This window comes from Lacerta agilis, chromosome 3, assembly GCF_009819535.1.
Source record: "Lacerta agilis isolate rLacAgi1 chromosome 3, rLacAgi1.pri, whole genome shotgun sequence".
Taxonomy (NCBI): domain Eukaryota; kingdom Metazoa; phylum Chordata; class Lepidosauria; order Squamata; family Lacertidae; genus Lacerta; species Lacerta agilis.
The window spans coordinates 116,470,649-116,482,250 of record NC_046314.1 but is presented as its reverse complement, the minus strand read 5'-3'; the positions used below and the strand labels follow the sequence as shown (position 1 = coordinate 116,482,250).

General features: G+C 49.2%; 1 protein-coding gene across 1 annotated transcript in view; it reads left to right on the top strand.

The window, feature by feature from the left end:
- Nucleotides 1-1,922: 1,922 nt before the first annotated feature.
- The window catches only part of KCNK3 (potassium two pore domain channel subfamily K member 3), a 92,424-nt gene continuing 82,744 nt past the window's right edge, over nucleotides 1,923-11,602 (top strand). Inside the window, exon 1 of the mRNA XM_033145228.1 lies at nucleotides 1,923-2,356. Coding sequence (XP_033001119.1) covers nucleotides 2,074-2,356 — 283 coding nt within the window. The 5' untranslated portion in view covers nucleotides 1,923-2,073. The remainder of the gene's footprint in view (nucleotides 2,357-11,602) is intronic.

The window sequence follows — 11,602 nt, the reverse complement described above, 5'->3', positions numbered from 1 at the left end:
ACCCTTATCTCTTCCACTGTACTGTACTTTTGTACTGTTCTCTCTCTCTCTCTCTCTCTCTCTCTCTCTCTCTCTCTCTCTCTCTCTCTCTCAGAAGTGAGAGGATACCATGATTGCTTGGTTCTGTATATATTGCTTAATAAATCACTTAGAATGCCCACACCTACGCTCCACGATAGTTTCTGCTATACTCTGCTGAGTGAGCGTGCACATGTCTTTTGATATGTGTCACTGGTGAGCACTGGGACCAATTTGTGATCGTCCCGGGCTGCAGTTCATCAGGAAGAAGCCCGGAGAGGTCTGTCTCATTCTGGGGACTGCGTGTGCCCCCCAGGCATGTTCCGACACCTGGATGGCTTTAGAATCATAGAATAGAATCCTAGAGTTGGAAGAGACCCCAAGGGCCATCCAGTCCAACCCCCTGCCAAGCAGGAAACACCATCAAAGCATTCCTGACAGATGGCTGTGAAGCCTCTGCTCAAAGACCTCCAAAGAAGGAGACTCCACCACACTCCTGGGCAGCAAATTCCACTGTCCAACAGCTCTTACTGTCAGGAAGTTCTTCCTAATGTTTAGGTGGAATCTTCTTTCTTGTAGTTTGAATCCAAGAGGACTGGGCAAATTCATGGAGGAGGAGAGGGCTTTCTATGGCTATTAGCCAGGATGGCCACACTCTGCCTCCACACTTGGAGAAAGCAATGCTTCTGAATACCAGTTGCTGGTAACCACAGGAGGGGAGAGGGCTCTCTTGTGCTCGGATCCTGCTTGCTGGTTTCCCATAATGGGCACCTGGTTGGCCACTGTGAGAACAGGAGGCTGGACCAGATGGGCCATTGGGGGTGGGGGTGGAACTGAAAACATATTTTGTTCCATCAAGCTTTCCAAACTGGATGAACAGGTCTCTGCCATCAGCGTCCACTTGGAATCAATTTAAAATTCACCTTCTGTTGTTGTTGTTGTTATTATTGTTTCGCAATTGTGTTTCAGCTATGTGTTTTAGGATAAACCAGATCGCCTTGTGAAAGTCTAGGTCCTCAGAAGGTGGCAGACTCTCCTTCGTTGGCTGGCCATCTGTCAGGAATTCTTTATCTGAGATCCCTGCATTGCAGGGGGCTGAAGCAGATGACTCTTGGGGGGGCCCCCTTCCACCCCTTAAATGTTATGATTCATTGGGATTTTTAAACAGAGGTTGGGTGGCCATCTATGTTGGACCCTTTCACCGTTATCTCTGCATTGCAGGGGGTTGGACTAGATGACCCTTGGGCTCCCTTCCACCTGTACAGTTGCATGATTCTGCAACACAGAGGCTTTTAAAACAGAGTTTGTGTGGCCGCCTCTAGAGGATTCTTTCGCTTCGCCACAGGCGGTTGGACTAGTAGACTCTTGGTGTCCCTTCCAACCCCCTACCCCATAATTCTATAATTCCCCGGAGGTTTGTAAACACAGAGCTATTTCTCAAGGACCCTTTCCCGGAGGTCCCTGCACCGCAGAGGCTTGGACTGGATCACTCTCCCAACCCTCCCAAGCTAGCAAAATCCGGGGAGGGGGCAAAGGAACAGCACCCCTGGTATCCAAACTCACCTTGCGGGGAGCGTGCGGGCCCGGGGGTCTTCTTCCCGGGGGGGGGTTTCCCTCTCTCCCTCTCCCTCCCCTCCCCTCCCCTCCCCTCCCCACCGCACCCCTCCCTCCCTCCCCTATAAGGCCGCCCAGGCGGCGTGGCCCGGGCTCTCCTGGAGGTGGTGCTGAAGGGACAGCTCCGCGCCTCCCTCCGCCCTCCGGCGCGCTCTCCCTCCCCCCGGGGAGCCTGGGCGGCGGGTGCTGCCCGCCCGCCCGCCCGCCCGCCCGCCCGCCTTCCCGGAGCAGCCGTCGCCTTGGCCAGCCCAGCTGCCGCGGGAGCCTCAGCAGCAGCAGCAGCAGGCAGCAGGCAGGCGCCGGAGCAGCAGCCATGAGCCAGGCAACGGCCGCTTCTTGCGTCTCCTCTCCATCTTCTCCATCTCCTGTAGCAGCAGCAGCAGCAGAAGCGCCCTCCGCTCCCGGCTCCCCGGCGTCCGGCAGCCCCAGCCCGGCGGGACCATGAAGCGGCAGAACGTGCGGACGCTGGCGCTGATCATCTGCACCTTCACCTACCTGCTGGTGGGCGCCGCCGTCTTCGACGCGCTGGAGTCCGAGGCGGAGACGGCCGACCGGACGGCGCTGGAGGAGAAGCAGCTGGAGCTGAAGAGCAAGTACAACCTGTCCGAGGCCAACTACTGCGAGCTCGAAGGGGTGGTCCTCAGGCTCAAGCCCCACAAGGCCGGCGTCCAGTGGAAGTTCGCCGGCTCCTTCTACTTCGCCATCACCGTCATCACCACCATCGGTAAGGCGGCCTCGCCGCGCGCCCATCGCCGCCGCCGCCGGAGGCTGCACGAAGCCCCGGCTATTGGCCCGGAGGGGGTGGGTGGGGATGGAGAAGGACTGTCCCCAGAAAGTGTGCGTGCGTGCCTCCCCCCCCCCCGCCGCCACATTCCACCTGTATAGTTTGTCCTCAGTTTCCCCTCTGGGGCCGGACCTGCCTCTCCCCGCGCCTGCTACGTTTCAGAACCGCTTTTCCACTTTGGTGAGGGAGACGCCGGTTTGGAGAGGAGTTGGGCAACTTGTTTGGAAGAACGGGCTTCGGAAACCTTTCGCTGAGCTCCGAGTGGTTTTCTTTCTTGCGAGGGCGGGGGGGGGGTTCCCTCCCCCTTATGACTTTACTCTCCAATAGACACACAACGCCCCCATTCCAGCTATATTATCGCTGTCTCTCCATCACCATCCAAGCTCAGTACACGGCTCACGCCCCGCTCCCAGTCCACCCGTTTTTTTTTCTCCTTCGCCTTCTTCTTCTTCTCTCTCTCTCCCCCCCCCCCCACCTCAAAGTAGTCCTGGGGTGGGATGTGCGCAGGAGATGGCACGTTCTCAGCAGCGCCCGGAAGAAAAATCTCCATTTAAAAAAACAGCAACACCGTCCCCCCCAGACCTAAAGCAAACCTGTTTCTGGAAAAGTGTGTGTGTGTGTGGGGGCTGGTTTATTTTTTTAACTGACCCCCCCCCCCCAAAGTAGGCTTATATAGAAAAAGTGGCGAGGGGCGCGGAGAGGTCTGGAGGCAGGGAGCGTGAAATGCATACAAAAGCGCGGAGGAACAATGAAGACAAAGGGTCTTCCAGCAGACCCCTCCTCTCTTGTCTCTCCCCCCCTCCCCATTTAAGATAACCAAACCAGATTATTGGTTGGGTTTGGAGGCGCGACTGTGATCTCCGGAATTTCTCGTGGAGGGTCGTTGGTGTGTGTGTCTGTCTGTCTGGGTAGAAGCTGTAGCTGAACGATCTTTTGCTGAGTTGGGGGGGGGAGAGGGCGGGCGTCGGCTGTCGGTTATGGGATGGGGGGCTGTTTAGGGTGCTAAGCGAGCGGAACTGGGGGAGGCTCCAAGTTCCCAGTGAACTCAGAGGCACCGCTTGGACGAATTTATCGCATTATTGACCCCACTGTTTTCCAAAGCATGCTTACCAAAGAGTAAAAAAATGCTGTTGGGCACAGTGGAAGTTACTTCTGAGTAAACTTGCCGTAGGGTGCGTTATTGGGCTGCGGGTAGTTATATTTCATTTACTAGGAAGAGTTATCTCCCGCCAATGTAGTGGGACTTAATTCTTAGTAAAAATGCATAGCCTGGGCCATAAAAATGTCTTCTGCGCGGAATGAGGAAGGCAGTCGCTAGCTCAGAGGCAGAGCAGCTGCTTTGCTTGTAGAAGGTCCCAGCCAGGTTCAGTCCCCGGTGGCATCTCCAGGCAGATCCTTGGCAGACACCCTGGGGAGCTGCTGCCAGCCAGTGTCGACAGTATTGTGTTGGATGAACCAATGGTCTCTGACTGTCATAAGGCAGCGGCCGAGGTCCTTCTCAGATCCATTCACTGTGCAATCTCACGCATGGTCCCTCAGAAGCAAGCCCAGCTGCATTCCGCGGGGGTCTACTCTCGAGTAGGCGCACCGGATCGCGGCCTGCAAGAGTTAGAAAGCACTTTCCGGACCCCTCCCCCTTGCCATCTGTGCGTGACCGCTTCCTAATCCCTGTAGGGAGAGAGCCGACGCTGTTGTGTGATGCAGGCGATTTAAAAGGCGTGAGCTGAGTTTATCTACCTGCCCTCAAGAGGGGTGTTTTTGGGGTGGGTGCGTGGGCTTAGCAAGAGGAAGGCTCCCCCTCCCCACCTACCCTACTATGCAGGAAGCGACTGAGGTTCACGAAGCTTGTTTTTCTTCCTGCTTCTCTGGAGTAAAGGAAAAAAAAAGGATGTCTCCGTTGCTGCTCCGCTGTTCCCAGAAGAAAGAGGCGAGCTCGTGGATTCAGGGCTCGTGGGTTGTTTATGGGGAACACCCAGCCTGTCATTTTGCCAGTTTCCAAACATGTGAATAAAAACACAGAGGAAGCCAAGGCGGCGGCGAGGGGGGGGGGGGAGGGCTCGCCGTGTCTGCAATGCGCAGGATTCCTGCGAGTGGGCAGCGTTGCAAATGGAAGGGGGTTTTCCTTGGCCAGAGAAGTCCTATACCGTACAGTAGTTGGGGATCTTCTTTGCCAGCCACCCTCCTTTCCACTAAGCTTCGGAAGATCCTCTGCAAGAGCGAGGCAACAGCCTCAGATCTTTAAGAGCATCTTTTCATTTCAGTCTGCAGTTTGAAGCACCCCAAGGAAGGAGTAAACGCCATGGAGCCCAATGGGACTCACTTTGACGTAATCGTGGCCTCCTGACCTGCCAGGCTTTCAATAATAATCCAATGTTTTTTTCCCTTACCCTTTTTGCGTGCAAACGAAGACGCTTGGCGCTCCAGGGCTCCTTCCCATTTTACAGATGGAGATTTGAGGTGGGCAGAGAAGGGAACCCATGTCAGAAGGTGGAGAAATTAGATCCCAAGCCTTTTTTGGTCCCAAACCTCTACCATCCTTGAAGTTTACGCTTGGGTCTATTTGTTGTTTCCTCGTTAAACTCAAAGTGCCCCCACCCCCATGGGCTAAGTCATGTGATCTGAGGTGGGTAGGCAAAAAACCCCCGTGAATTATCCCAAAGTTCATTAGCACAATATTAGATATTCTATGGGGGAAATGAGAAAAGGACCCTTCTGTAGGCAGAAATGTATTAATTTCGAAATTGCACCTCAATATTTTCTCTTGCCTCCGTACAATAAAGTCAGAAATGTCAGCTGTATTCCAAAGACTAAATGTTTAGCTGTGCACGATGTAGTTCATCTTCAGTTCTGTGCACTTTTTACTTAGGAGTAAGTCACACTGAACTTTGGAGTAAACATAGAATCCTGTTGCTTGTTGAGTAAACTGCACAGGCATTCCGCTTTGACCCTTCTGACATTTCTCTCTTCTTAATGGGGACAAGGCTTTCCTTTGACGCTTTTTAAAAGGAGAAATTATGTTCCTCTGTTTACGACGCATTAAGCCAGCTACAAATAGAGCGTTTTTAAGGACAAACGAATGCAATTGGGCGCAGTTTGACGCGCAGAGGAAGAGATCAGTTTAAGCTCCTAACTCTTGCTTGCAATCAGATTAATTCCTGATTTATGCCGCTGCCCTGGAATTCTGGCCAAAGACCCCCAGAGGCCAGACAGCCTTGAAGCCTGTTGCAACGCTTCCAAATTGCTTCTCAAATCCCGAGCTCTTAAAAGCTCTTCCCTGCAGAGTCTCCTTGAAATATGGTGCACACCCCCTCTTCCTGGTTTGGAGGTTTTTTGTTTTTGTTTTTTTTGGTACTTTCCCTCTGAATTATTTCACTTAAAAAACCAACAACTTTCTACAGCTTTTCCTTTTCATTTGCGTTCAGAACACCCTTTTGAGAGAGGGCACCGACTGCTGTTGCTGGTTGGCAATACTTACTGTATGCCTTAAAAGGGTATTAATAAAACAAAGAAATAAACAAATGCAATTGAATCAATAGCAGCAGCAAAACCGAAACAGGTTGCTCAGTGCAGGTGTCCCGAAAAAGGACAGCTTTTTTATCTTCTCTGAAATATTTATTTTTTTTATTAAATTTCTATACCACCCTTCAGCCAAAGGTCACAGGGCAGTTTGTAATATAACAACAGAAAAAATATATATATAGCATGATAACAAACAAAAGCAATACCCTGCCTCCCACCCCCAGTTCCAAAGGACATATATCGTTAAAGGCCTGGGCGAAGAGGAATGTTTTTGCCTGGCACCTAAAGATATATAATGAAAGGACCAGTGGAGCTTTCCTGGGAACAGCGCTCCACAAACATGTTAGCCAAATATCTGAAGATGGAGCAAGCTTGTTTTCTGCTGCTCCAGAGGGTAGGACTCCAACCAGTAGATTCAAAGTGCAAGAAAGGAGATTTCAACTAAGCTGGGAAGAACTTTCTGATGGTAAAAGCTGTTCGACAGGGGAACAGACTTTTCAGAAGGTGGTGGACTCTCCTTCCTTGGAGGCTTCTAAGCAGAGATTGGATGGCCCTCTATCATGGATCCTTTAGCTGAGATTCCTGCATTGCAGAGGGTTGGACTAGATGACCCTCGGAGGTCCCTTCCAACTCCACAATCCTATAATTCTAAGTCACAAGAACAGAAAGAGTCCCCAAACCCTCTGGCAGTGGCCTTCTCACATCCCGGGGCACTTGGAGGATTGGCACCGTTGCTTGCTACAGAATGTAAACAGGAGCTGGACTCCTTTAGAGAAAAGGCCTCTCTGACTGTTCTAGGTTCCAGGCCCTGGCAAGAAAGAACCAGGGCACTTGTTGCAGAAGAGGCTGTGCAGGATCCCTTGAGCTGGCTGGGGAAGTTTTTAATGTTTGATGTTTAATGTTTTATCCTGTTTTTAATATACCGTTGGGAGCCGTCCAGAGTGGCTGGGGAAACCCAGCCAGATAGGCGGGGTATTATTATTATTATTATTATTATTATTATTATTATTATTATTTGTTAAGCTGCACTAGTTGCCAAGTGTAGCTCCATGGAAAACAGAGGCCAATTCCAGAGGTTACAAGGACTGGATCAGTTGGAAAACTCGGTCCAAGACTCAATTCCTATTGCAGTTTTGGCACACAATGTCTTTGGAAAAATTGCAACCTTCCCAGTGGTTTTAGTGATGGAAAATGTGCCAGTACCAGTGCCGTTCGACAGTGGAAGGTGGTCGACTCTCCTTTGTTGGAGGTTTTCAAACCAAGGTTGGGTGGGGGCCATATGTTAGAGATGCTTTAGCTGTGATTCCTGAACTGCAGGGGGTGGGACTAGATGACCCTTGGGGTCCCCTCCAACCCTCCAATTCTATGATTCTATGACCAAGAGGTCAATTCCCCCCCCCCACTGCAAGGTTGTGCTGGAATTATCTCATAAATTGCATTTGAGTGACATTGTCTTGTTCAGCATTGATTATTATTATTTAGTCTTGATAGTTGCATTTATTTATTTATTTATTTATTTATTTATAAGAATAGCTGTATACTGCTGCATCATAAAAAAAATAAACCGAAGCAGTTTACAGAAATGAAAACATAAAAACCGTGCAATGGCATCCATATAAAAGTTAAAAACAGACCTCAAACAACAGTTGTGGACAAATGTGTTCTTAATTGCAGGCAGTACAATACAAAAACAATACAAACATACAAAAGTTTACAGCAGGCTTTTAAAAACTCGACGCAGAAGGTGCCTGGTGAATTGCCAGTGGCAGAGAGTTCCAGAGGACAGGGCCAATGACACCAAAGGCTAAGCTTCTGGTTGTCAAATGAGCCCCAGCAACTTGGGGGATGACCAATGATGCTCTTGCAGATGACCTCAATGACCAAGTGGGGACAGAAGAATTCAACTGAAGTACCCTGGACCTAAGTTGCCCCAGGGCTTTGTGAATTAATACAAGAAACTTGAACCGTAATGTATTTATGTTTGCATGTTACGCAAAGCTCTCCAAGCAGCTTGCATCACTTTTCAATACATAAATATAAATATACTATACGATTAGAAGAATTAATTCAAACACCTGTACACATGAAACAGCCCATAATGGTCACAGGAAGCACATTGGCAGCAAATTTAAGTAGTCTGTTGCTGTGACAGGATTTGAATCCTGGACTTTCAGCTTCTAATCCTACTGTCTGTCTACTGGATGAATACTTTCTGTCTTCTTCCATGGCTTCCTTCCTTCCTTCCTTCCTTCCTTCCTTCCTTCCTTCCTTCTCCTTCTGGCTCCCTCCCGTGTGTGGGTGTGTGTGTGTGTGTGTGTGTGTGTGTCACTCATATCAATGGTCAAATCTCATAGAAATCCATGAGAAAATAATAGTAGAAAATGGAGTGAGGTTTTATTAAGTGCCGGTTTGATGTAATGGTTAGAGAGCGTGTTGGAGTAAGACATGGGAGAGACCAGGGTTCCAATTTCCACTCAGCTGTGAAGCTCGCCAGGTGACCTTGAACCATCATCCACTGTCTCTCTGCCTTGCCTACCTCACAGGGTTGTTGTGGGGGGGGGGTGAAAGGGGGAGGTGAAAAACTGTGCTCAGCACCTTGAGCTCCTCGGTGGAAGGGTGGGGTGCAGATATAACAAACAGAGAAGTTTGAAGGCAGCTCCCAGTTCCAAACCAATTGCTCTAATAACTCAACAGGATGCCTCTCATATCAGCGGAACAATGTGATATTTGAGAGATACAAATCACAAAACTATTCTGCAGAGTTTGGCTCCATTCCTTCATCTTGTTGTCTTTTAGACCTTTTTAGTTTTTAGATTGTTTACGGAAGTTACTTGATATCGTCTTGAGTTTAATTAAAGTGTGTGTATATTTACCCTGACTGTAAATTCCCTTTCTGAAGGGATCTGAAGAAGTGTGCATGCACACGAAAGCTCATACCAAGAACAAACTCAGTTGGTCTCTAAGGTGCTACTGGAAGGAATTTTCTATTTTGTTTCGACTATGGCAGACCAACACGGCTACCCACCTGTAACTGTAATTTCCCTTGCAATTATTTTATAGACTGTTGGGATCTAAATCTTAATCGTTATCTGCAATATCCCAGTGCAGAGAAGGACAACTGAAATGATCAAGGGGGCTGGAGCAAATTCCCCTATGAAAAAAGCGTATCATGTTTGGGGCTTTTCAATTTTAGTTTAGACCAGTTTGTGGAAACTGCAGGAGGAGAGAGCATTCTTGTGCTCCAATCCTACTTGTGGCTTTCTCATAATGGGCATTTGGTTGGCCACTGTGAGAACAGGAGGCTGGACTAAATGGGCTGCTGGCCTGATCCAGCAGGTTCTTCTTATGGGGCCTCCAGGTCCAGAGGCAGTCTATCTAATATTTAATGTATTTTTACTCTTTTGTTGGAAGCTGGCCAGAGTCGCTGGGGAAACCCAGCCAGATGGGCAGGGTATAAATCATTCAGCACGGACACCAAGGTCCAGCTCCGAGGGCCTTCTGGTCTGGAAACGATGCCTTATGAGTAACGGCTTAGGGAGCTGGGTATGTTTAGCCTGGAGAAGAGAAGGTTAAGGGGTGATATGATAGCCATGTTCAAATATATCAAAGGATGCCATATAGAGGAGGGAGAAAGGTTGATTTCTGCTGCTCCAGAGAAGCGGACACGGGGCAATGGATTCAAACTACAAGAAAGAAGATTCCACCTAAACATTAGGAAGAACTTCCTGCCAGTAAGAGCTGTTCGACAGTGGAATTTGCTGCCAAGGAGTGTGGTGGAGTCTCCTTCTTTGGAGGTCTTTAAGCGGAGGCTTGACAGCCATCTGTCAGGAATGCTTTGATGGTGTTTCCTGCTTGGCAGAGGGTTGGACTGGATGGCCCTTGGGGTCTCTTCCAACTCTAGGATTCTATGATTCTATGGTTCCCTCCCTGCGAGAAGTGAAGTCATAGGGAACCAGGCAGAGGGCCTTCTCGGTGGTGGCACCCGCCCTGTGGAACACCCTCCCATCAGGGGTCAGAGAGATAAACAACTACCTGACATTTAGAAAATACCTGAAGGCAGCCCTGTTTAGGGAAGTTTTTAATGTTTGGTGTTTTATTCTGCATTTAATATTCTGTTGGGAGCCACCCAGAGTGGCTGGGGAAACACAGCCAGATTTTTTTTTGGGGGGGGGGTTAGTAATTATCATCATCATCCACCCATCTCTTAGGACAGGCAGCATGATGAAGGGGACCCCATGGGGAGTTTCCCATCAGCCACCTTGTCTCGCTGGGACTGCCCCATAACAAGCCTTCTCCTCGCCAGTGATTGGAAAGGTAGGAATGGGTTGCATGAATTTCCCGTGATGGGAAAGGTGGGCGGCTCATTCAAAGGGCAGGTCTGGTCCCGGGCACATCCAGGTAGGGCTGGAGAGTAAGCAGGACGGGGGGAAACCCTCGGAGAGCCTCTGCCAGCCAGTGCGGGCAAGACTGAGCTCGACGGGAAGCCGGGGGGGGGGGCAAAAGGCACCTTTCTTCGCTTGGGGCTGCTTCGAGCCCCTCTTGCCGGTACTTCCCAAGCTTTGCATGCAAATTGTTCAAGTTGGTTAATCCAGGGAAGCTGAGGGAGGCTGGATTTGAAACCAAATGTGAAGAGAGAGAGATTAGGTGGAATTATGATGGGGTTGGAAGAGAGGAGGGCAGGAAAAGGTCAAGGACCAGCAAGAAGGCAGCAGGGAGAGGAGAGTGAAGTCCAGAGCTTAGTTTTTACAACGGAGAGCTGCCCTGAGGTGATGCCCTCCAGGGGCTGATTCATGGTCCACAAGGACAAAAGAGCCATGAGGGCGGGGGGGGGGGGAATCTGTCAGTTTCGGTTGATCTCAGTTTCTCATTTTTCCCACTCTTAAGTTCAATTCTCCATATTAGTTTACGAATTCTTCGTCTTCTTTTTTAGAAGTCCTCATGAAAATTCTCCAACACCTTACTGAGAATTTCTCCTAATATGCACATTTTTTTAAAGGCAGTCTTACCTGAGAATCCTATTTTTTTTTTGCAAAGCCCTTTCTGCAAGCATAATGAATTTTAGCTGGGGAACTGCACAGCCAGATTTGGAGAAGTGCAATTTCCCAAAGTTCATTTCAGTTTCTCTTTTTCTCGTCTTTAATTCAGTTCGGATTACTTTATGAATTCTTGTTTTTGCGAAAAAGCATTTTAGTCTGAATTTCTCGTGCACCTTTTCAAAGGGAATTTTGGCTGATATACACAAAGGCATTTCTGCGGATAGAATGCGTTTCTGAATATGCACCTGTATGGACACTTAACCCTCTTCGATGCATTTCTGTCGGCTGCAGAATCACACCACAAAATTCAGAGAAATGCAAATTTCAAAGGACAGGACTGCTTTGGTTCTTGTTTTGTAACTGTGAACTGAATAGAATACATTCTCCACCTGGGAATGTCACTGTCAGTTGTGAAGGAGAGGCTTACATGGGAGTGACAAACAGGCCCCACTTCCACGATTATAGTGAGGTGAAATTCTGCATGGAGAAAGTGTGGCACAGAGAAGGTTTTCTCCCTTTCTCATGATGCTAGAAGCCAATGAGGAGGTCACTCAATGAAGCTGTGAATGGAAGGAGATTCAAGATGACGAAAGGAAGTCCTTCTTCACACGGCACATAGTTAAACTGTGGA